The 25,331-nt window shown below is 38.4% G+C and overlaps 2 protein-coding genes across 3 annotated transcripts in view; both read right to left on the bottom strand.

Annotated features, from left to right (window-relative positions):
• The window catches only part of mia3 (MIA SH3 domain ER export factor 3), a 140,238-nt gene extending 121,717 nt beyond the window's left edge, over window positions 1-18,521 (bottom strand). Inside the window, exon 1 of the mRNA XM_058080769.1 lies at window positions 18,150-18,521. The gene's annotated coding sequence lies outside the window, so the exon portion shown is untranslated. The remainder of the gene's footprint in view (window positions 1-18,149) is intronic.
• A 3,874-nt stretch (window positions 18,522-22,395) lies between these two features.
• hlx1 (H2.0-like homeo box 1 (Drosophila)) lies at window positions 22,396-25,331 on the bottom strand. Of its 2 annotated transcripts, XM_058078982.1 has the most exons (4): window positions 24,747-25,331; window positions 23,937-24,113; window positions 23,647-23,831; window positions 22,396-22,966 (listed from the first exon to the last, which is right to left on the bottom strand). In XM_058078982.1, the coding sequence occupies exons 1-4, from the start codon at window positions 25,231-25,233 to the stop codon at window positions 22,637-22,639; spliced, it is 1,179 nt and encodes a 392-aa protein (XP_057934965.1). In that variant the 5' UTR covers window positions 25,234-25,331; the 3' UTR covers window positions 22,396-22,636. The 2 variants fall into 2 exon arrangements, with proteins under 2 accessions (XP_057934965.1, XP_057934966.1); XM_058078983.1 differs by lacking the exon at window positions 23,937-24,113.

The following is a 25,331-nucleotide window of genomic DNA, read 5'->3' as shown; positions in this document are numbered from 1 at the left end:
ATATTTATAATATATATGATATATATTATATATAATACTGTTATTAATTTAAAATTATATATAATATTATATATATAATATTATATATTATAATATATAAAATTAAAATTTAAAATTATATATATTATATACTATAATAGATATTTTTAAATTAATAAGAGTATTATATATATTATAAATAATATTAATAAAAAAATTAACACAAGTCTAGCTGGAACCACATCATAATTTAAAAAAAAAAATTCCATCCATTTACACATACCCAGTTGTGTAGATATTTACATTTTCATACTATATACACTAAGTATTCTAACATTTGAGGGAAGCCAGCTAGAAATGACTAGAATAAACGCATGCTAATGTTAGCTAATGCTAACGTTAGCTTACCTTGTTTCTGGACATTGCAGTATTGTAATCCAAAGTCTTTACTATTACAGTCGATTTTCTTACTGCCCTCCTAAGTTAAATATTACCGATAGCCGCAAAAAGATTACAAAGTTTAAATAAATAGTACTAATAGAGATATTAATTTTCCTCCATTCGTGTTCTGAATGATGCATTCTGAATGCTAACGTTAGCTTACTTTGCTTCTGGACATTGCGGTATTGTACTCCAATGTCTTTACTATTACAGTTTGATTTTCTTACTGCCCTCAGTCTCATCCTACGTAAAATATTACCGATAGCCGCAAAAAGATTTAAATAAATAGTACCAATATAGATATTAATTTTCTTCCATTTGTGTTCTGAATGATGCATTCACTATAGTCTGATCTCCTCAGTATCTTTATATGTTTTACATCAGGGGTCTCAAACACGCGGCCCGCGGGCCAAATGTGGCCCGCAGGACACTAGTTTGAGGCCCCCGCCTTGATATGAAAGTTTAATGTTAGTGCGGCCCGCGCAAGTTTGATATGGATGCTGTATGGTATCATGTACCCAGAAAAAATTATTACGTTTGATTAATGTTCATGTTAAAGGTTAAATAACTGTTAATAGTTATCCTCCCTATCCGTGTGGAAGTGGTAAGTTTTTGGCTTTTTAAGTTTAAAAGGAAATAACTTGGAGGCTACCGTTTAGGTTGCGAGCTCTCTAGTTTGCGAGTTAGCATGTGTCTCAAAACCCTGCAGTTGCGCAATATGTTGTAAATAAAAAAAAAGTATAAATGTGACTATAGTCGTGTTTTGTCATGTCTACAGGGCTCTAATAATGCTTTGTTCATTTTAATCTGAAAAAAATAATTTGTCTACCCACCAACTATACGTGAGTTTTTATTATTTGCCGTTTTATTATTATTATATTTATTTATTACTAATTGATTTTTCTTTATTCTTGATTTGTTTATTTTTCATCTTATTTTGTGTAGAAAAATAAAAAGTAAGATATTTGAGAACAGTGGAATTTTTTATCAGAGCTTGTATTGTAGAAAATTGGAACCAAAGCGAAGTTTTTTTTAAATTTTTTTGTTTTTAATAAATGCGTTTTGTTATTAAATAATAAATGTTTAATAAATGTTTTGTTTTTGTTTTTTTTGGAAGACCTGATGCGGCCCAGTCTCACCCAGACCTGAGCTCCAGTGGCCCCCAAGTAAATTGAGTTTGAGACCCCTGTTTTACATTAATCATGTTAATATTACTCAACACGTTAATAACTTAAGCAAGTTTTTTAAGCCATCTGTGGGCCGTAAAGTTCCTGGTGTAATTCCGAATATCTACTCACCATTATTCATTGTGTGGTTTCTCATTTCTGGAAAAGTAAAGAGTTGAAAACAATCGGACTTTTGAAAATTGTACCCACAATAGTCTTTTATTGTGAAATATAGAGCTACGTCCTGCCTGACCATACCTGTGGTGAAGTCCTGTCAAACCTTTAAAGCACTGACATTAACATCAGAAACCAGGAGACCCCCGATACGGGCCACCCACGTTATTTTGGATGACTCGACCTCCATTTTTCCTATTTTGATTTTACACAAGCGACCATCCCTTCTCACTAAATCATTCATGTGGTTTTGAAAATGGATGCCGAGTCTCATATATGATGATTTCTGCCTCCAAGATTTCATACTTTATCACCCATCACCTACAATGCATTCTCATCTCACCAAGTACGACATTCTGGCCAGTTGTCTCATAATAGAGATTTTTTATTTTGACAACCAACCTTAAACGGTAGCTTGGCTCAAATAACTAATCCCTCTTCGGTACTAAATATTTTTTATATCCTCCATTTTCAAGACGTCTCCAAGCCCACCACCATTTATAGGAATATGTTGAGCAAAAACCCCACACGGGAATATTTTTTTTGGTTTAACACAGTAAGCCCATTCATTCCTAGACTTGTTATTCAATGTACCTTAATCCAATTTCCAAAACTATGATTTTTATCTCACTAGTGTGATCATTCCTGCAGCACAAAAGGATGAAATATGTGCTTTTGCTTTCATATTAATGCCAACAAACAACATGTCAGGTAGAAATTCTGATGGAAAAAGTAGAATATTCCCTTATTTTACATGTTTAAAATGTTTGTTATTTTCAATGGAAATGTTGCCAGGTGTGTCTGAGACTGCAGCATTGAATTGGAGCGAGTAGCAAGATGACAAGAAATCAAATACTCAAAATTCTGGTGGAAAAGCAGCTACTTCTTTCTTAAACTTTGAACACATTACTAACAATAAATTAATCACAGCACAACTAAAAACTCAAAAAGTGTATATACAAATACACAAAATTAAAAAAAAAAACATTTTAAAGTTTTCCCATAAGGCATTGCGTCTGAGCAACCCATTCATTGGGACGCTGCAATGACATCAGCTTCCCTCTAAGCTTTGGGTTACAGTTTCTTTGGTTCCCTCTAGTGGACGGGAGCAACCATTTTTTATGTTCCTCCAGTGAAATGTTATGAGAAAACTTTACAATGTTATTTTTTCCATATTAAACTCATGTTTCTATATATCTGGAAGTGTAACGTTTAAGTGTTAAGTTGCTGTGTGATGAGTTTAATGCTTGTAAGAAGAAACCACGAGTCAGACTATATATTTTTACATTATATTTGTATATGTATACTGAACAACTTACAATATTTGAGTTTGTGGTACGCTTTCACTTCAGTCAGAGTAGCACGTCTGCGTGGACCACTCAGACAATAAAAATTCCTTTGTTTAAAACAACATCATTCAAGCCTTTGTGGGCTGCTTTGCTTAGCTGGGAGAAAGTTCAGCTTAAATCCAGCTGCGCTCTCATACTAGATGGGCCTGCTCGGAATGTGCCATTAAAGTCAAGCGGAGGGGAGCGTGTGTGCATGAACATGTTTATATTCAAAACCTCAGCAGTGCATTAGGCAAAACGTAAACACTCACAGCAGACGCACTCGGAAACCAGTCTGGTGGAACGCACTTGTGGAGTAACAATCATGACAACAAACTGCTAAATTTGCCCATCAAAAATCATTCATCCATTTATTGTTGACAACTTATGCCGAGGGTCACTGGAGCCTATCCCAGCTGATTTTGGATGCACTGGTCAACTGTCAATCACGGGACACATACAGACAACCATCAGTTAGAGCAGGGGTCTCAAAAACGCGGCCCACGGGCCAAATGTGGCCCACAGGACACTAGTTTGAGGCCCCCGCCTTGATATGAAAGTTTAAAGTTAGTGCGGCCCGCGCAAGTTTGATATGGATGCTGTATGGTATCATGTACCCAGAAAAAATTATTACGTTTGAATAATGTTCATGTTAATGTAAATGTGACTATAGTCGTGTTTTGTCATGTCTACAGGGCTCTAATAATGCTTTGTTCATTTTAATCTGAAAAAAATTCTTCGTCTACCCACCAACTATATGTGGTTTCTTAAGTTTTTATTATTTGCCGTTTTATTATTATTATTATATTTATTTTTTTATTACTGATTGATTGATTTTCTTTATTCTTGATTTGTTTATTTATTTTTCATCTTATTTTGTGTAGAAAAATAAAAATTAAGATATTTGAGAACAGTTGAATGTTTTTTTTGGAAAACCTGATGCGGCCCAGCCTCACCCAGACCCTAGCTCCAGTGGCCCCCAGGTAAATTGAGTTTGAGACCCCTGATTTAGAGCCTCCGGTTTATCCCAATACCAGAAATCTGGTATCTCTCATCTCCTTTGGAAGATGACCGTTGTCGGCCATGCGAGTGAAAACTGCTTCTCCTCAGCTGCTCTGACATCACAACTTTGTTTGTTTTAACAAAGTCACACGTACGTAGTATGTAATGGCCGCATTCACAGACAAAGCCAGATTTATTTGGAGCCGTCAACCTCTGGTCTAATTCTGCATGGGAGGGATTCACCTATAAACAAGTTAACTTATTGGCCAGGCGGAGGAATGTGGAGATCATCATATCAGTGTCGTTCTTGTACAGTATATTATCTTTGGGAAGGATCGATAAGGCAATGCCTTCTGTTGAAAAATATAATAAGAAATAAAAAGAAAATAGGCCTATCAGTATAGAAAAAGCAGAAGTCAAAACAATGCAATAAAATGTACAAGCAGTTAGGGTTTACAAAGTATGAGGAAGAAGCATCTCCTGAACCACAGAGAAATACTATGCTGACGGCGGAGACGCGCTATGCTAACGGCGGAGACGCGCAATGCTAACGGTGGAGACGAGCAATGCTAACGGCGGAGACGCGCAATGCTAACGGCGGAGACGCGCAATGCTAACGGCGGAGACGCGCAATGCTAACGGCGGAGATTAGCAATGCTAACGGCAGAGACGAGCAATGCTAACGGCAGAGAAACACAATGCTAACGGCAGAGAAACACAATGCTAACCACAGAGGAACACAATGCTAACCACAGAGACACTATGCCAACTAAGCCAACTTGCCCTTACAGCAATTTGTCCATCCAAATGTACAAACACATATGGTAATATTGCTTTATCATTTATTGTGCTATTCAGATTGCAATTGCAATTAGCAATTGAGAAATGTATTATCAATTTGATAATAAGATAATAAGAAATAATAAAAAAATAGGGATGGGAAAACAAAGTTTCAAGACATAACCTCTTAGGTCCAAAATATTCCGGCAACAAGGTTCTGGTATTAATAATAATTATTAGTCAATGAATGTCATCTTCCAAATTAAGAATCTACACAAAGAAAGAAGCTACTTAGCATTTTTAACTGAACCCAGACATGAACTTTGACCACCTTTAGGCTAGTTTTTGCTGTAGCCAGAAGGAGCAATACATACTAAGTGCAGCATCACTTATCATGATGCTAAGAATGGGGTTAGTCACTGAACTGGTCCAAACATCAACAACAGGTGATTTAAAGCCCCCCTATCAGACACTGAGATGTTTATTTAACTTAACCTGGCATGGTACAGACAACCTGTTATTTATGCTAGCAGAAGATGCGAGACGTCTTCCGCCGCGCTGAAACACGGTCGTGACTTAATGCGATTGTGTGGGTACGTCATTGAGGTGGGTGAGATAAGGCTAAGAGTGCTAAATCGGGTGAAGGAAAATACATTTCTGGGGATCACAATGGATGAAAATATGAGCTGGAAACCTCATATTACAAATATACAACATAAGGTGGCCAGAAATATTTCAATATTTAACAAAGCAAAATTTGTTCTCAATCAGAAATCACTCCACACTCTTTATGGCTCTCTGGTTCTACCATGTCTTACTTATTGTGTGGAAATATGGGCTAATAACTATAAAAGCAATCTTCACTCGCTAAATGTACTGCAAAAAAAGGTCAGTAAGGATAATTCATACTGCCGCCTACAGAGAACATACTAACTCCTTATTTCTAAAATCACAAATACTTCAACTTGCTGATATAGTTCATCTTCAAACAGCTAAAATAATGCATAATAACAATAAAATAAAAAATGAAATAAAATAAAAATAAATAAATAATTAAAAAAATAAAATAAATGAAATAAAATAAAAAATAAAATAAATAATAAAAAAATAAAAATAAAAATAAACAATTACCTAAAAACACTTACTATGGTACCCATTATGTCATTGTATATTGTAAATATAAATGTAAATTTTTTAATTAATTAAAATTAATAAAATATATATATTTTTAAAACTATATTAGGAAAGCAGGAAGTGAACAAATTTAGTAAGTTTTCAGTAAGTTACTGATTGTAAAAGTACCAGATGGAGGGGTAGGACTTAATAAGCTTTGCTTCTTCCTACTCCTTTTGGACATGTGGAACTGTGAACTGATTATGGGATGCATTCAATTGTAATCTGATGCATGTTCAAATGAAATAAAACCATTACCAAATCAGCTCTGAAGTCATGCCAGGCTTCCCCTCTCCTTGTAACAGCGCACAGAATCCATGACCCCTCTAGAATTCATTAGCATTGAAACGGTCAAGTACTTGGGGCCACTTTCGAAGCATTTTTTTTTTTTAATCATTGTATGTGGTCCTTGTGCCGTCTTCTTCAAGGCCATGAAAGTAATAATCCACTATTGCATATCGACTAATACTTGTCTGCTGGTCCTGATGGATGCCGACGGCTCCAGAGATGGACTGCCGCAGATAGGGAGTGACCAGAGAGGAGCCTGATTAAAAGTAGTGGAGCACGGCGGTGGGGTGATAACCCCGATCCAGAGGTGATGAATCCACTCTGGACGGGCTGCTGTCTCATTAGGCTCTAACCTCAGCCAGGCACGGACGCGTCCAAATAAACGTTGAAACAATCCTGCTTTTATCAGCAGGATTATGATTGTTTTCCTTTCGGCGGCTTGACTTGTGTGGGCTTGTATGGAGCATCCTCCCCCTCAGTGGGTCTCTGTAAACCTGAGGTGTGATTCACCAGCCTGACTTCACCGTGTTTACACAAAATCCGGGTCTATCTGCTGGAATTAATGAGACCAACAGCACCGTTAGGAACGTAGTCTTCTGTGTGAAAACCGTGAGGACAAGTTGGAATAATCTGAACTTTATTTGTCATAACATAAACAGCAACGTTGTTTAAAAGGCTGATAATGTTAAATATTGGCCTGAGGGAGGTGGGAGTTTACATTCTCACTGGAGTGGTCTTGATAACACGCCAGAGGCAATATGAGCTCCTTTAAATGTGTGCATTAGTGTCATTTATTGTTCTGCAACTTTGTAACAAAAAGCAGGCCGGGGATTCAAACAAAGGAGAGAAAAATCTTACTTATCTCATAAAACAATGGCACATTTGCTGCCTAATAACCGCAAAATTAAACTTGCTGATATAGTTCATCTTCAAACAGCTAAAATAATGTATAAAAATAAAATAAAATTAAATAGTAAGGCTAAAAATAATAATAATTACCTAAAAATGTCATCCAATACTTCTCTACAAGAGAGGAGAAATATGATCTCAGGGAAGAACTACATTTGAAACACTTCTATGCTAGGACTACGTTAAAAAACCATAGCATTTCAGTATGGGGAATCAAACTATGGAATGGATTGAGTAAGGAAATCAAACAATGCACAACGATGAGCCAATTCAAGAAACAATACAAGCAGTTGATGTTTGCTAAATACAAGGATGAAGAGTCTTGAACCAGTCATGATTTGCTATATATATCACTATATTGACACTTACTATGGTACCCATTATGTCATTGGATGCTCATATCACCTCATACTTAAAAAAAAAAAAATAATAATAATAATAATAAAAAAATAAATAAAATAAAAAATAATACAAAATATAAATAATACAAAACATAGTTTAATTTTATTACATTATTGTTTGTATTATTATGTATTATATTATCTTATTTATTTATTTTATTTTAATTTATTTTTTAATTATTATTATTTATTTTTTAATTTTATTTTTTACAGTTACTATGGTACCCATTATGTCATTGTATGGTCATATCACCTCGTACTTCGGTACGTGACAAAAATAAAATAAAAAAATAAAATTAAATAAATAAATAATAATAAAAACGTAGTTTAATTTTTTGTTATATTATATTAGTATTATTATTATATTATATTCTTTATTTATTTTATTTTAATTTATTTTTTATTCTTATTCTTTATTTTTTTATTTTATTTTTACAGTTACTATGGTACCCATTATGTCATTGTATGGTCATATCACCTCGTACTTCGGTACATGACAAAAATAAAATACAAAAATAAATAAATAAAATAAATAATAAAAAACGTAGTTTAATTTTTTTATTATATTATATTAGTATTTGTATTATTATTTATTATTATATTATTTATTTATTTATTTATTTATTTTTTTTTTATTTTTTTACAGTTACTATGGTACCCATTATGTCATTGTATGGTCATATCACTTCGTACTTCGGTACGTGACCAAAAAAACTCAAAAAAAATAATTAAAAAAATGTAACTATATTATGAAAGCAGGAAGTGAACAAATGTAACAGTTTCTGATTGTAAAAGTACCAGATGGAGGGGTAGGATTTAATAAGCTGTGCTTCTTCCTACTCCTTTTGGACATGTGGAACTGTGAACTGATTATGGGATGCATTCAATTGTAATCTGATGCATGTTCAAATGAAATGAAACCATTACCATTACCAAATGTTCCACCGGCCTCCTCCCTTCTGATGAAGGAGTAAGGAACTCCTCGGTGCAGAACTGAGTGATTTACTCCCCGTGATTAAGAAATCACCACTGGAGTGGCGGAGAGGAGTGTCGGGAAGGGTGGGGTCAGAGATTTCATAATTCTCCGTGTATGTCTGGAAGTTGTCCATGCGCTGCGATTTTCAAGCAATTTATGTCCAAACAGAATGACCCAGGGAATTAATGAGCCTCTGGCTGTGAGTTCCAGCACCAGCGAGGTCAAGTAAATCATAGCTTAGGGCTCCAGTCCTCCTCGCTCTCTTCCCTCCCCTCTTCTAAACTCCATATCCTGTGATAACGCAAAGACAAGGGGGGCCTGAGAAATACCACCTCGTGCACGCTTGTGTTCATGCAGGAGGACATATTTTAGAAAGCGAGCGCCAAGCAGCGGTAAAAAGACTGCTTTTAGTCCGGCCTCCTAACTGATGGATGGAAGTGGAGCAGGCGCAGCGGGACAAGAGGTCACCGTCTTCATTTCACATTTCACAGACACCATTGTTGATGTTAGACACATTTCTCTCTCTCTCTCTCTCCGGAGGATTTTCTTTTTCTTTTCTCAGCCCCGGTGCTTTATTGGGACATTATAAAGCGCTTATGTTTGATTTAGCTGTGCCACATTTCCCTTTGAAAGAATAAGTGTCGGGACGCATGCACACGTGGGAAAGGATGACATCATTACAGGCATAATACCGTGTAACCCAAGCGAGTAACACCCGAGTAATGAGCGCTGCAAATCAGTCAACTGGCTTTATGTGGAAAAATCATTTGTCTTTTGGTTTGAGAGCTCTTAAATCACCGCAGATTTAACGCCCGTGTTTAGTGTTTCATACTGGAGAGTTAAAAAGAGTGACAATGTTTTCAAACAGCCGTGAAATTGGAAATTGGAGCACAGTTGACCACTGAAAGAGTTGGAGAGAGCCAACTGGTTTTTATGTTCAACTATAACTAGAACCTCTGAGGCACATCCTCCATCAAGAGGTCTTCTACAGCAAAAAAAAAAAACACCTATGCACCCACACAACACTAAACACCTTCAGTACGTTGAATCAAATTATGGAACAGATTTGGTCAAGTCAAACAATGCAATAATAAAATGACCCATTTGAAGAAACAGTACAAGCAGTTAATGTTTACAAAGTATGAGGAAGAAGCATCCTGAACCACAGAAATGCTATGCTAACGACAGACAAATGCTGTGCTAACGGCGGACAAATGCTATGCTAACGGCGGACAAATGCTATGCTAACGGCGGACAAATGCTATGCTAACGGCGGACAAATGCTATGCTAACGGTAGAAATAAATGACACTCACGGCAGACAAATGCTATGCTAACCACAGAGAAATACAATGCTAACCACAGAATGTTCATATAAACCAAACCATTAGCATAAATCTCGGGAGACATTTTTTGGAAGAATCTGTCATTTAGGGAGCCATTTTTTGGCAGAATCTGTCATTAGGGAGACATTCTTTGGCAGAATCTGTCATTTAGGGAGAATTTTTTTTTGGCAGAATCTGTCATTTAGGGTGCCATTTTTTGGCAGAATCTGTCATTTAGGGAGCCGTTTTTTGGCAGAATCTGTCATTTAGGGAGCCGTTTTTTTGGCAGAATCTGTCATTTAGGGAGCCGTTTTTTTGGCAGAATCTGTCATTTAGGGAGCCAAAATTTTTGGCAGAATCTGTCATTTAGGGAGCCAAAATTTTTGGCAGAATCTGTCATTTAGGGAGCCATTTAGGAAGACATTTTTTTTTGTCAAAACCTGCCATTTAGGGAGACATTTTTTGGCAGAATCTGCCATTTAGGGAGACATTTTTTGGCAGAATCTGCCATTTAGTAATCTGATCATTCAGCAACCATGATACAGTATATAAAATGTCATCAACTTCCACCCACAAATGGTCTGCATTCACTCAGGGCATCCAATTTTTGCAGGCGAGGGTCCGTGACTCAACAGTCAACTTCCGAAAATGGAAAATCTACACTAAACCCGCTTTGGCTTTAAAATACATAGGAACCCCACCCCTCATGAGCATCCTCTAAGCTGGGTGGATTACACAGTGTGTCTGCGTGGTGTGGCCTAAGCTGCCGTCTGCTGAGGAGTGCTGCTTCCCATCCGTAATGGAGGCCAGATGTCCCGTTGTTGTCCGTTTAAGGATCATAATCAATAGCCTCTCTCATTGCACACAGCTTGTTAGGAAAGGATCTGGGAGGGAGTGGCGTGTCTGCGCTGCAAACAACTGAAAGTGTGTCAAGAGTAAAATGAACTAATTACATTTCCCACAGGAGGAGGAGAAGGAGGGGGGCTGCTAGTGAAAGGCAGGGATGCCTCACTGCAGTCTCAACAAGCTACATGACACTGTAGGCATGTTCCTTCAACGCCTAGCAAACGGCTCATCGGGATTTCAAGGAGGGAAGGGGATTCCCATGAAGAAATAATAATTAAAAAAAAAAAACTTAATAAATAACCCGAAGTGGCAACTGAAGCAAGTCCATTTGCTCCCTAGTCTCTTCCTGGAGTCCACCAGGATCGCTTTACATCTCAATTCCTGAGCGGGTGTCGAGGGAAACGTTGTGAAGCTGATGATTTGAGGGGGAATGGCAGGTTTTTTGTCATGATAATGTGCCAAATTTAAAAGGTCACCTATTAAAAAATAATACTAATAATTAAAAAAATAAGAAAATGAGAAAAATAAGAAAATAATCATAATAATTTAAAAAAACATCTAATTTTGGGCAGCACACAAAACTGTTGTGGCATCTCTGAGACCAATTAAAAATAACAAATAGAAAAAAATTGAGGAAATGGCAGGTTTTATGTCATGTTAATGTGCCAAATTTAAAAGGTCACCCATTATTAAAAAATAAAAAATAATAATAATCATAATAATTTTAAGAACATCTAATTTTGGGCAGCACACAAAACTGTTGTGGCATCTCTGTGACCAATTAAAAATAGCATAAATAGAAAAATTTTTTGAGGGGGCTGCCATTCCCCCTCAATTTTTTTAAATTAAAAAAATAATAAAAATAGTAAAAATAAATTAAAAATAATCATAATAATTTTAAAAACATCTAATTTTGCGCAGCACATAAAACTGTTGTGGCATCTCTGAGACCAATTAAAAATAAATAGAAAAAAATTGAGGAAATGGCAGGTTTTATGTCATGTTAATGTGCCAAATTTAAAAGGTCACCCATTATTAAAAATAAAAATAAAAAAAAATACTAATCATCATAATAATAATTTTTAAAAAAATGTAATTTTGGGCAGCACACAAAACTGTTGTGGCATCTCTGAGACCAATTAAAAATAAAAAAAAATTGAGGGAATGGCAGGTTTTATGTCATGTTAATGTGCCAAATTTAAAAGGTCACCTATTATTAAAAAAAAAAATAATAATCATAATAATTTTAAAAACATCTAATTTTGGGCAGCACACAAAACTGTTGTGGCATCTGAGACCAATTAAAAATATCATAAATACAAGCGCTTACAAGTGATTACTGTAGACGGTGGCTTAGCGCCTAGTTAAATACTGTACCATAAACAGTCGAGCAAGCCGAGGACAGCCGGGCCTTAAACACCAGTCGTAAAATCCCACAGTTGTGAGACGCATATGTCGTAAATAGACGAACGCCTGGACACACGAAGGCGCGAGCTGACATGTAAATTTTCCCTCATGGTGCAGCGGTGGGAATAAGTTCATTTCCTCTGATAAAGCACCTGGCTTTGTGGACGCTCTGTAAAGTTTTATAGTCAAATATGCACGGATGATTAGTCCAGCTGTGCAGTGTCATGTATTCCTAAACAAACCCAGCGAGACCTGAACTCTCACCCCTTGCACATGTCGGTTACAGGGCTCGCGCTCTCAAATACATTGTGCATACGTGCATTTTTTTTTTCCCCCAATTAAATACTAAAAGTCATACCCATCTATTGAATAAGCGCTGTATTAGAGTCTCAATGTAACTACACTGATGCAAATAACACAAGTGATTATGATCTGTCGCCCGCCACTGAAACTGACGGCTAAATCGGTTACAAGGAAGTACAAATTACGGACCTGAAACTGACTTTTTTAGAAAAAAAAATCACCTGTTCACTCTCGCCCGACCGCTACGGCGACAAGTGCACGGCACTTTGGTAATTGTTTTGATCACAAGGGGCCGTGGAATAATAATAATAATAATACGACAATACAGTCGCATTGCAAAGCCCCCCGGAGTTCCCTGCCGTCTGGCTGTGTTTATTTTGGAACAAGAGCAAGACAAACCCAAGTGACGTCTTATTTATTTTCCAGCTCTTGCCCTCTCCTCCCCTAACAAGCTGAGCCGTGAAGAAGAATTCCCTGATAATCCGTCAGTATCAGTGTGAAGTGTGTGTTCTTTCGAGTGTTGACACGGTGCACATACTATATAATGAGGAGGGACCAATGCAACACAGATAAAAAAAAAAAAAAAGTGGGGGGGGGGGGCATCATCAGATAACAGGGCTAAGGGTGGGGGGGCGTAGAGGGCATGAGCAATGAACCGATTGTGACATGCTTGATTGTGTTCCCGGTCCTCAGGGTGGTCCAAGTCCTGGAGGCTACAAACCTCTCGTACGATAAAAGTAAAGGAAATTGGACTTTAGTAACATTCTACCAAGTATCTAACACATTTCACTTAGCAAACACACACACGGTGTTAGCATTTAGCCTGCATCTGCAAGCACTGATAAGCACCAAAAAGGGGAAACATGGAAACCTCAAACTAAAGCCATCGGACTTGGCCTTTATCTTTATCTTTATCTTTTATGACTCAAAGTTGCATCACACATCACGGTTGTGTAAGACTGAAAGAAAGCTAATTTACACACAAATATTAATATATCGAAATACATATGCTGTTGTACATAGACCGAAGTTATGATGCAATTGTTACGATTAACTTTGTCTTTGGACTTTTTTTGTTTGCGAGTTGGTCTGTAAAAAAATGTTCTATTCTCATAACTAAATTAAAAAGGTACGGAATAAGAGGATTAGTTCTGAACTGGGTCAAAAGCTACTTAGCTGACAGGAAGTAATACGTAAAGTTACAAGAATACACATCAGTAAGTTCAATTATTACGTGCGGAGTACCCCATGGGTCAATACTGGGACCAAAACGGTTCAACTTGTACGTTAAGGAAGCAATACGTAAAGTTAGGAGAATACACATCAAATTCAATTATTACGTGCGGAGTACCCCAGGGGTCAATACTGGGACCAAAACGGTTCAATTATTACGTGCGGAGTACCCCAGGGGTCAATACTGGGACCAAAATTGTTCAACTTGTACATCAATCATATGTCCAAAGTCACAAAAGACTTAAAGCTGGTATTATTTGCGGATGATACCACTGCTTTTTGTTCCGGAGGGAGTACAGATGAAATCATTAGAAAGAGAGAAGAGGAGAAGAAATGGTCAGACTAAAAAGATGGTTTAATGATAGATAGATTGTCCTTGAACCTAAGTAAAACTAAAATCATGCTGTTTGGTAGCAGCGGAAAGGACACATACTTTGTACTTGTACTTCGGTATGTGACAAAAAATTAAAAAAATGAAAAATATACAAATGTTTAAAAAAATTATAAAAATATTTTAAAAAATAAAGAAAAATGAATTAATTAAATACAATATACAAAGAAATTATATTAGGAAAGCAGGAAGTGAACCCATTATATCATTGGATGGTCATATCACCTCGTACTTTGGTACGTGACAAAAATAAATTAAAAAATAAAATAATTATTGAAAATAAATAAATAATAATTTAAAACTTAGTTTATTTTTTTAGTTTATTTATTATATTATATTAGTATTTGTATTATTATATTATATTATCTTATTTTAATTTATTTTGTAATTATTAATTTTTTTATTTTATTTTTACAGTTACTATGGTACCCATTATGTCATTGTATGGTCATATCACCTTGTACTTCGGTACGTGGCCAAAAAAAAAACCAAAATAAATAAATTAAATCAAATAAAAAAAAATTTAACTATATTATGAAAGCAGGAAGTGAACAAATGTAACAGTTACTGATTGTAAAAGTACCAGATGGAGGGGTAGGATTTAATAAGCTTTGCTTCTTCCTACTCCTTTTGGACATGTGGAACTGTGAACTGATTATGGGATGCATTCAATTGTAATCTGATGCATGTTCAAATGAAATCAAACCATTACCATTACCATTACCAAAATACCAGTCAACATGCGGACACAGCATCACGCTGCAGGCAGGTCACCCAAGTTCCAAACAGCAGAAAGAAAATGTGCTTTTGATGACAGCTCATGTGAAATATAAGAGCTTTTTTTTGTTTACTTCTCACTTGGCAGCCAGGGAGCGGCCATAATCCCCCCCCACCCTACACCCTTCTGTATGTTCATCACTCAGTAAATGTTGGTCTCGATGGAAAAAAAAAAGGGCCTTAATACCAATATTCTACACCCTTCACAAATTACAACCTTTTTACCTCACAAGTCAACAGTCTGCAGTCTGCAATAAAACGGTTCCTTCTTCCTCCACGCCGCATGAAACCACACGGTGGTGGGTCAGAGGACTTGTTCTAAGCTTCTAAGCGGGGGCCATCCATTCCGAGTGCGTGGAGGCTGTGCATTATTTGAGAAGCGTGCTGAAAGAGCGCTTAAGTAGCGCTGTCCAGGTGGCGGCTTCTCCGAGGGATTCTCCCCCCTCTCTGTGAGGGCCATCCAAGGAAAACGAGAAGCATCTGGAGTCGCCCACCCCACCAGTGCCCCCACTGCGCCGAACTGTACCGGGGTCCGCAGCCGGGTGCAGCAGTAGGTGAATCTGGAGCCAAGGTGGGGAAGGGAGGGAACTCGGAGAGAAACCATGAAAAATGTGGAGCATGAAAATGTCTCCCTTGGTTTTATGGCAGCGCAGCCGCGCTTCCAAGAGAAACACATCTTTAAATTTAACTTGAGATGTATTACTTCTTTTTTTTTTTTTGTTCCACTCCCAACTACTGGCCAGGGCCCAATTTTGAACAAGTCGCCAAAATGCTTGGCAACGGCAGCCATGTTAAAAAAGCACTCAATAATGTGGCTTTTTTGGGGGGGATGTGGTGACAGCTTCTTGTACGAGGGGCTCGGCTTACGGCATTGGCGAACATGTGAGCAACATGTGCAGCTGCTCAGAAACACAAACGCTTCTTAGTCGCGTTGTCCACTGATTGTGTGTGAGTTTAGATTCCGATCCGAAAAACGGAATAAAAGCCAAAAGATCCCAGACCTTTTTCCGAGGGTGAAATGGATATAAAAATGTGACCGGGTGACTGGAAACATTTTTGGCCTGATAGCAAATTAAAGGTTCCGACCTATGTAATGATATTTTGTGGGTCTCTGGAGGAAGTTATCCATCGTGCGGATGATTGAGAGCTCGTTTTAGACAGCCGAGCCATAAATCAACTTTGATGGAACAAACATACCTCTCTCTGAGCTTCCACGTTCACCGACCTGGCCTCGGCGAATAAATAAAATGCTCCATCCATGACTAAGACATTTGGAAATAAACTAGAGTGACACATGGATGTCAATTTATGTATGAAATATTTGAATCTTTCAATTGACCGCATATATTTATAGGTTATCACATGGCATGATACTGGGCCTGATACCAGACAAACCATGTGATGATCTTATTATCCCATACTACAGTATTAATTGGCCCTGTACCCTAGAAACCGCCCATGAACGATACGGGAAAAGGCTGAAATGATACTGTGTCAAAGCCCAGGGCAGTGATACTGATAAAATATAGAGTTTAACCATGTACAGTATCAACCCCCCGTAGCTGTCCACTCAGAGCGTGCTGCTCTGGTATCGTGCCCGTGAAACAACCAATCAGAGAACAGCACACGAGTGCTTAGTGCCTAGTGCTTCTCCAGTCACCAAAAAAACCCAAACTTGATTAATGGAACTTTAATTGTCAGACATTGATAAGATAAGACTGTTGATAAAATATTTTTGCAATTATTGTGTTAACACTGTTTAGATATAATACATGTAATAAACTGAACATTTTCTGGAAACAAAAAGGTGGGTGGAAATCCTGTATCATTCATGGGCGGTTTCTAGGGTACAGGGCCAATTAATACTGTAGTATCAGATAAGTGCTTTTATCTTTGTGCATAAATCGCCTAAAAGTATTTTATGTAAAAAAAACGCCTCAGTCATACCAGACAACCCTCTTGTTTTAGCATAAAAACGCCAGCATTTAGCCCTTTTCTGGAGTTGGCATACAGAATATTGTATTCTATGGCTACATAAACATGGTACCTTACAAAAGAAAGGAGTAGACTCTTGTATTTCATCTGAATCAAAGTTTGTTTCTCCATTCTTTTTCCGTTCTTTAGTAATCAGCTGTAGAACATACATAAGTTTCAGGAAAATATTAGTTCCCAACTAAAAAAATCCCCTTGCTATACACTTTGTAAACTTTCTCACATTTCAGGTGACAATGGCGCACAACATCCACGATTGAACGACACAAATCTGCATTGGAGGACATTATGGAGCAGACTATCAGCCGATATTGACATCAAAATGGCGGACTTCCTGTTTCACTGACATTTTTTTTTTTTTTACAGTGTCTGAATGCTGTTACGGTCCGAGCAACGAGTAGGGTAAAACTAACCTTTCTATCTGCATCCAGATTGACCGTTATCAATCAGTCAATCCCTGACGAGCCGTCTCTTGTTGTGGTCATGGCTAGCAAACTAGCTAACAACACTAACAATACAACAAACAGAAGAAGCTAACTACATGCGTTTTTCCCCCTGCACCAATTATGTGACTGTCCGGAATACTGCAAGTGAGTCCTCAGTACATAGACAACAACAACAGGTTTTCAAGGATACAAAAACTCTACAGCTGAACAGCGGCAGAGGAGAGAAATATACACCAATTAATTTCTTCTAAAATTCAAACAAAATTTGAACTTTGAGGGTGTTTAAAGAAAAGAGAAATGTGAGAAAGTGTATAAAGTGTATAGCAAGGGGATTTTTTTAGTTGGGAACTAATATTTTCCTGAAACTTATGTATGTTCTACAGCTGATTACTAAAGAACGGAAAAAGAATGGAGAAACAAACTTTGATTCTGATGAAATACAAGAGTCTACTCCTTTCTTTTGTAAGGTACGATGTTTATGTAGCCATAGAATACAATATTCTGTATGCCTTGAAATATTGTATAAAATACATAATACATAAATTCCAGTATTCCAGTTTTTTAAATGAGAATACATACTTTGCTGACAAAATTTGAGAACAAAAGCAAGGTTATGTCGCCCCTCTGTGATGTCATCAATGGTTGACTCCAAAAATGTTAACACAAAACATTATTTTCTATAATTGTCATGCATAAAAACATTTCTCAGTGCATATACACGCCCATCCAACACTTGCACGTGTTCCCAAACTTTTGGAAGGGAGAGTAGATGACCAATAAAAAGCATAATGGAATATTTAAAGTTCATTTTACCTTCATTGAAGACGTGCCTGTTCCCACAAACACAACGTGGCAAGATCAACCGGCACCATCTTCCTGTGTTCCATCCGTCCATCTTCTTATGCCGCTTCTATGCTTGCCAGCTGGACTGTTGGCACCTTCCATTCCATTCCTTGAATTCAGGAGTGCTTCTCACCTTCTATTGGGCTCTACTTGAGGTTCAAAAGGTTAAACGTTGGGGCAAAAAGGCAACATAAATAGAACTCCCAAAACGCAGCATTGAGAAAAAGCAGTCAAAAAGTTGTAGTAGCAACGGCAAGAAAAAAAATGGTGGAATGAGAAGGTGGAAGTATAACATAAATGTGGAGCAGCAGCACCACTGGTGTCATGAGAGACGCCAATCAACCAGCAATCAACTCCAGGTGTGCCCAGTGGCACCGCCTCCAGTGGGTGGAATCAAACACAGAGGAAAAGGCAGGGACCAAATATTAGGAACAACAGGGAGAATGTAATATGAGAAACACGATTGAATTGAAGAAATTAAACAGAAAATGGTGGTTAATATTATGTTAAAAGTGGAATCAAACTCTGGTCTCTTAGCTGTGTGACCTGCGCACTAACCACTTCAACACCGTGCAGCCATGGCTAAATAATAATTCTTAATTCATTCATTCATTTTCTACCGCTTATCCTCATGAGGGTCGCGGGGGTGCTGGAGCCTATCCCAGCTGTCTTCAGGGCGAGAGGCGGGTTACACCCTGGACTGGTGGCCAGCAAATCACAGGGCACATATAGACAAACAACCATTCACACTCACATTCATACCTATGGACAATTTGGAGTCGCCAATTAACCTAGAATGTTTTTGGAATGTGGGAGGAAACTGGAGTACCCGGAGAAAAACCCACGCAGAGATGGCAGAGGGTGGAATTGAACCCGGGTTTCCTAGCTGTGAGGCCTGCGCGCTAACTGGTCGGTCGCCGTGATTTTTGTTTCATTAATACCAATTCTTGCCATTTTCCATGCCGCTTATCCCCACTAGGGTCGAGTATATGCTGGAACCTATCTCAGCTTTCTTCGGGCGAGAGGCGGGGTACACCCTGGACTGGTGGCCAGCCAATCACAGGGCACATATAGACAAACAACCATTCACACTCACATTCATACCTATGGACAATTTGGAGTCGCCAATTGACCTAGCATGTTTTTTTTAATAATAATTCTTAATAATTAATAATAATAAGGCTGCATGGCGGACAAGCGGTTAGTGTGCAGGCCTCACAGCTAGGAGACATGAGTTCAATTCCACCCTCGGCCATCTCTGTGTGGAGTTTGCATGTACTCCGGTTTCCTCCCACATTCCAAAAACATGTCTACTATAGAAAACAACATATGTCTATTAGTTTATTTAGCCATGTTTATGCTTGCAAAAAGCACTAAACTCATCACACAGTAACTTACCACTCCAAAGGTGTACCTAAAAATCTACAAAGAATTACCAATATGAGTTTTGAAGTTTCCCATTCTCCATTGTGTCTGAGCAAAGCAGTTCATTGGAGTTCAATCCCACCCTCGGCCATCTCTGTGTGGCGTTTGCATGTTCCCCCCATGCATGCGTGGGTTTTCTCGGGGTACTCCGGTTTCCTCCCACATTCCAAAAAACATGCTAGGTTAATTGACGACTCCAAATTGTCCATAGGTATGAATGTGAGTGTGAATGGTTGTTTGTCTATATGTGCCCTGTGATTGGGTGGCCACCAGTCCAGGCCCAAGGAAAGCTGAGATAGGTTCCAGCATATACTCGACCCTAGTGGGGATAAGCGGCATGGAAAATGGCAAGAATTGGTATTAATTAAACAAAAATCACGGCGACCGACCGGTTAGCGCACAGGCCTCACAGCTAGGAAACCCGGGTTCAATTCCCCCCTCGGCCATCTGTGCGTGGGCTTTCTCCGGGTACTCCGGTTTCCTCCCACATTCCAAAAACATGCTAGGTTAATTAGCCATTAATTAGCCAAATTGTCCATAGGTATGAATGTGAGTGTGAATGGTTGTTTGTCTATATGTGCCCTGTGATTGGCTGACCATCAGCTGGGATAGGCTCCAGCACCCTTTGTGACCCTGGTGAGGATAAGCAATAGAAAATAAATGAATGAATGAGTCTTATAATGATGTAAAAGTCTAGAACTGAACTCCAATTTGTACCAGTCTCGGTCCCACGGTACTACTTATCCTGGATCACCTCTTAAGTACTCAGTTTTTGAGCACTGTCTGACTTATGTTGTGGTGTTCTTCTCTATGTATACCCCCAACGTCTCCATCAGCCTGTCAAGCAAGTTCACAGATAAAGCCTCAAAGAGCGGGAGACGCCACTGCTTTTAGTGGCGTTAATCCCCCTCCCTGAGACAGAAACCTCCCCCTCTTGCTCCACCAGAGGTCATTTGTTTTTACACTTTGCTTTTTTAGTTCAGAGTGTCAGAAATTGGTGAATCTGCAAAGCTGCTTTGTCCCGGTATCCAAGAGTGGGTGGGTGGATGTATATGCATGGGACAACTTTTAATGGCGGCTGAAAGGCTTGACATTAAAAACCCACCAGATGGACTTTCTCCTATCCTGCTCATAAAAGTTCGTAAGACAGTTCACAAATCACGGCCTCGCACTGTAACGTTAAGCGTTTGGATTGTTATTGTTATAGTACATTTGCAAATACTCCTGTAATTTATGACTTTTTTCACGATAATATAGGACTTACTCACCTATGCATCTTACGTTGAGACCTTTATTTCACTTAATATTATTCCGGACTCTTCACGAAGCTGCAACAGACAAAGACAAAAGACATCACATGACACGTCGATGATGGCTTCCAGTGTAGAATATCAGCCATGACCCACAAAGACCCACCAAGACCCACCAAGACCCACAAAGACAGGAGAGGAAAAATGAAAAGTGAAATTCAAGATGCGAAAGGAAAAAGTGCGTCTTTCCTATATGGGGGGGGGGGGGGGGGTCTCGTCCTTATTCCGGAGGAGTGGAAAGCGGACCTGTGGTCGTGAAAGTTTGTGGTGGTCCGGGTTTGGGGTCACTCACTCGCTCACTGTTGATGTTGCTGTTAATACCAGAAGGATCATAATAAGGATTATTCTAAATAAATATATTTAGTACAACACTTTTGTAAGTTTGTAAAAAATCATTTTAAACGTGAAAACACATCAAGTACTCTAATATACTCCAAGATTTTAAATTTTAAACACAGGAAGTGAACAAACTATCAGTTAATGAGATCTGCTTCTTCCTACTCCTTTTCGGACATATTGAACTGTGCAAGTAGAAGGGATGTGAGCGTTCAAACGGTAAACCGCATCAAATATTGCTTCATGTCGGTTATTAATATCTCATTGCTGGAACAGCACTTTTCTATATTTGTAAAAAATCATTTTAAATGTGAAAAACACATCAAATACTCTAATATACTCCAAGATTTTAAATTTTAAACACAGGAAGTGAACAAACTATGAGTTAATGAGCTCTGCTTCTTCCTACTCCTTTTTGGACATATTGAAATGTGCAAGTAGAAGGGATGTGAGCGTTCAAATATTGCTTCATGCTGGTTATTAATATCTCATTGCTGAATTGCAGACGGTGCACAATGTTACTCCCAGCAGTTTCACAATGAACAACACAAATAATAATAACTAGACCGGAAATGAGTCTCATTTTATTAATTAAAATATATTATATATTATTTAAAAAATTATATAAATTATAAATTACAAAAATATATATTATTAAAAATTAATAAAAACATTTTATTTGGATAAAATATGAAATATGAACAGTGGGTAATTTCTATTACAGCCTTTGTTTATTTATTGCAGGATGGGTGAGAGCAGCACTATAAATGGAGTAGCTGTAGAATATAAATATGGAAGGCATGTATCTGGATAAATAAAATATATACTCATTCAGGTCAAGGAGCCGTGTAATGTATACACACTATAAATACTTTTTTTTTTACAGTATGAGTCTTGGAATCTTTTCATTTACATTAGCCTGCTTCCCTTGTTTATGCCTGTGGAGATACTGTACATATTTACTGTTTATTTATTGTATTATATATTTAATATTCATTATGTGTTTTTAAAAATATATTTTAATATAATATATTTGTAAAGAATTGAATAATAATTAGTATATAAAAGCCCGCACATTAAAAACTCACTTCAATAGGATTCGATGGTAATGACAATATAAGCATAAGGGGGAAAAAAGACTTTTATTTACAATATTTTCAGTGCAAATGATATTAACAACAACAACACACAAAGAACATGTACACTGTGTGTTCCGAGATTTATTTTATACATCGTGAAGTAACAAGATTTACAATTTTATTTACGCTTTTTAAACCATTTGAGGAAAGCATCATGCACACCGAAGCTCGTTTGTCCAATTAAATAAACGCAACCTGCACGGCTTCCATTGCGTCTGATGGATAGATCCAAATCAGAGTCCTGCGTTCATATTAGAAGCTGTGAAGAAGAAGAAGAAGAAGACGAAGAAGAAGAAGAAGCAGAGTCCAAATGTGTGTCTTCCACGCCGCCGCTCATGATGACGCTAGTTTTGTTGTGCTCGCAAATGTCCAAATGTCTTTTGTCCTCCTTGTCCTCCGCTTCGTCGGACTCACACTCGCTGCGGTCCTCGCTGTCACACTCGGACTCGGCGGTTTCTTTCGGATCCCTGCCGGACTCGGGAGTCCTGTCCGGCTGCTCCTTCTCCTTGTCCTTCTGGGCCTGGGCCTCCTTGGAGTGTCGCCACTTCATGCGCCGGTTTTGGAACCAGACTTTCACCTGCGGGAAGGCGGGATGGATACTTCACTGACAGCTCACGTTGAGGGAAATGCGAATTATTTACAAATTGGGTGCACATTAACACACAATGCATAATATTTTTTTATGGAATCTGTAGGTAAAATAGATATTATTTTGTGCTTTGTTTAAATTGTGTTCACTATATTTTGCAATGTATTTTATGATTTTTTTAAAAATATGTATTGCCCTTTTTTGTATGTGTGACCTTAATATATAAAAATAAAATAATAAAAAAATTATTCTCAAAATGTGGCTTCCTGTGTGCACACAATATACTGCAGAAAAAAATTATGCAATATTTTATGCTATTAAGTATTTCAGTAGAATTACATTTTTATTTATTTTTTATGAATTTACTTTTAATTAAGGAAGAATGATCATGCTAATGTGGGTTTGATAGTCAACATGAGATGGATTCATGTTGCATATTTAATACTTCAGACCGGTGGAATATGTGATTTCCTCCTGTCAATCAGCAGCTCGATGTGTTCAATGCAATCAAATATTATCAGCGTTCCGAATACAAACCAGATAGTTTTGAACCAAATCAACATAACAACAATGGCGCACATGAAGGACGTGCGCTAAGAATAGCCGAGTTCTAAGCCAAAGATGTGTTTGTGTGTTATTCCACAAGGGGGGTCATGACCTCATCTTACCTGAGCGTCTGTCAGGCCCAACATGGCCGCCAGCTGTTTCCTATCCGGCTTGGTGACGTACTTCTGGATCTCAAACCTTTTCTCCAGGCCTTTTCTCTGCAGGTTGGAAAAAACCGCCCTGGACCATGACCTCTTCCTTTTGTACGTCTGCGGCATTGTGTCTTTGGTGAGGACGGCGTACGGACCTGCGGGTCACCGAGATGAGACATGAGGTACGGCGTTGGAAAAAAAAAATAAACTTCAACGATGAACATGCGTGTCCCTTTATAGTCCTGAACAAGTGGGACTACCTGGGAAGGTGTCCTGAAACTGATGCTGGCCTGATTGCCTGCCGCTGCTGCCTAGTGAACTCATCATGGAGGTGTCGTTCATCCCGGCTTCTATGGAGGAGAAGTACTGGCCGGCCGCCGGCTGAATGGGGATGTGGAGGCCTGACTGACGGTTGGGGCTAACAATGGACGTGAGATCTGTTGCGTGGGGATGAGAAATGGGACTTAGTTCAGATAGCAAGATAGCAGCTAACTGCTGATGCTTCTTCTTAAAGGGCCGGATACGTCAGGTTTTGGAAAATGTTATGGATTATTGAAGAAATACAATTAAATTAAATAATAACACATTAAAATATATATATAAATATGAAAGTGGCGTTTGGATTTTCACTAGTTTGGACACCCCTGCACTTCAGCACTTACTTCTGACCTATGACCCCTACTCGTCACTATTTCTTCTAAAAGGGCCGGATACGTCAGGTTGGGGAGATGTTATCGATTATTGAAGAAGTACAATTAAATCAAATAATAACACATTAAAAATATATATAAATATGAAAGTGGCGTTTGGATTTTCACTAGTTTGGACACCCCTGCACTTCAGCACTAACTTCTGATCTATGACCCCTACTCTGTCGCTATTTATCTTGAGATATGAGGCATTTACTGTCCCTATCTATTGTCCCTATCTATGCAGACTCATATAACATAATAAAATATATACAGCACATAATATTAATCACAGAAAAAACATAATAATAATAATTATAATAATAAACGCGGGTCTACTCCCAGGTGATTTTTAAATAAAAAACAATATAGATATATTACCTCTTAACGACGTTTTTTCCTTCCCCTTTGCGTCAAAATCAGTGGACAATATCCGATCGATTCCAAATTTGAGATCCTTGCTTGAAGGCGGAGGGGCTTGCGGGGAGCCGAGTGCACCTCTCGGCACAGAAGTCATCTGCAGTCCGTGTCTGTGGTACGGGGACGCGGGGCTGACCCTCGCCCCGTACACTGACGCCTCCCCGGGCCCGACGGGTGCCGGACGCAGCGGGGAGCCTCCGGAGGACCCCCGGTGCTGCTGAGCCTGCACGTGCACCATGAGGGCGGAAGTACCGGGGATGTTCTCCGCATCTCCGGCCTGCAGGAGCTCCGCGATGCAAAACGATGGTTTCTTAGCGTTGTCCACTGCGAAGCCTCCTGCGCAGTAGGCAGACCAGAGGCTGAAATTGGAGGCGTAAAACGGATTGAGTCCGGCCGTGTACATCCCGGAGTTTTTTTTATGAAGTCTCGGATGCGAGGAGACACACATGCAAAAAAAAAAACAACCAAAAACCGAAAGCAGCAGCGTTATTGGACCTCTTCTTGCAAGACTCCTGCGACTCTGAAATCCAAACTCTACAGTTCCAC

This window comes from Doryrhamphus excisus, chromosome 1 (genome assembly GCF_030265055.1).
Source record: "Doryrhamphus excisus isolate RoL2022-K1 chromosome 1, RoL_Dexc_1.0, whole genome shotgun sequence".
NCBI classification, from domain to species: domain Eukaryota; kingdom Metazoa; phylum Chordata; class Actinopteri; order Syngnathiformes; family Syngnathidae; genus Doryrhamphus; species Doryrhamphus excisus.
Note: the sequence above shows the minus strand (reverse complement) of the source record. Positions and strands in the feature narration are given on the sequence as shown.

What these genes read in the sequence shown, in the direction of transcription:
- hlx1 (XM_058078982.1), bottom strand. Translation starts at nt 25,233, where the DNA reads ATGTGTGTCTCCTCGCATCCGAGACTTCATAAAAAAAACTCCGGGATG. An exon ending in GGAAAAAACGTCGTTAAGAG is followed by an intron (nt 24,114 to 24,746) that starts GTAATATATCTA and finishes CCCACGCAACAG; the next exon opens with ATCTCACGTCCATTGTTAGC. An exon ending in GTTTCAGGACACCTTCCCAG is followed by an intron (nt 23,832 to 23,936) that starts GTAGTCCCACTT and finishes GGTGACCCGCAG; the next exon opens with GTCCGTACGCCGTCCTCACC.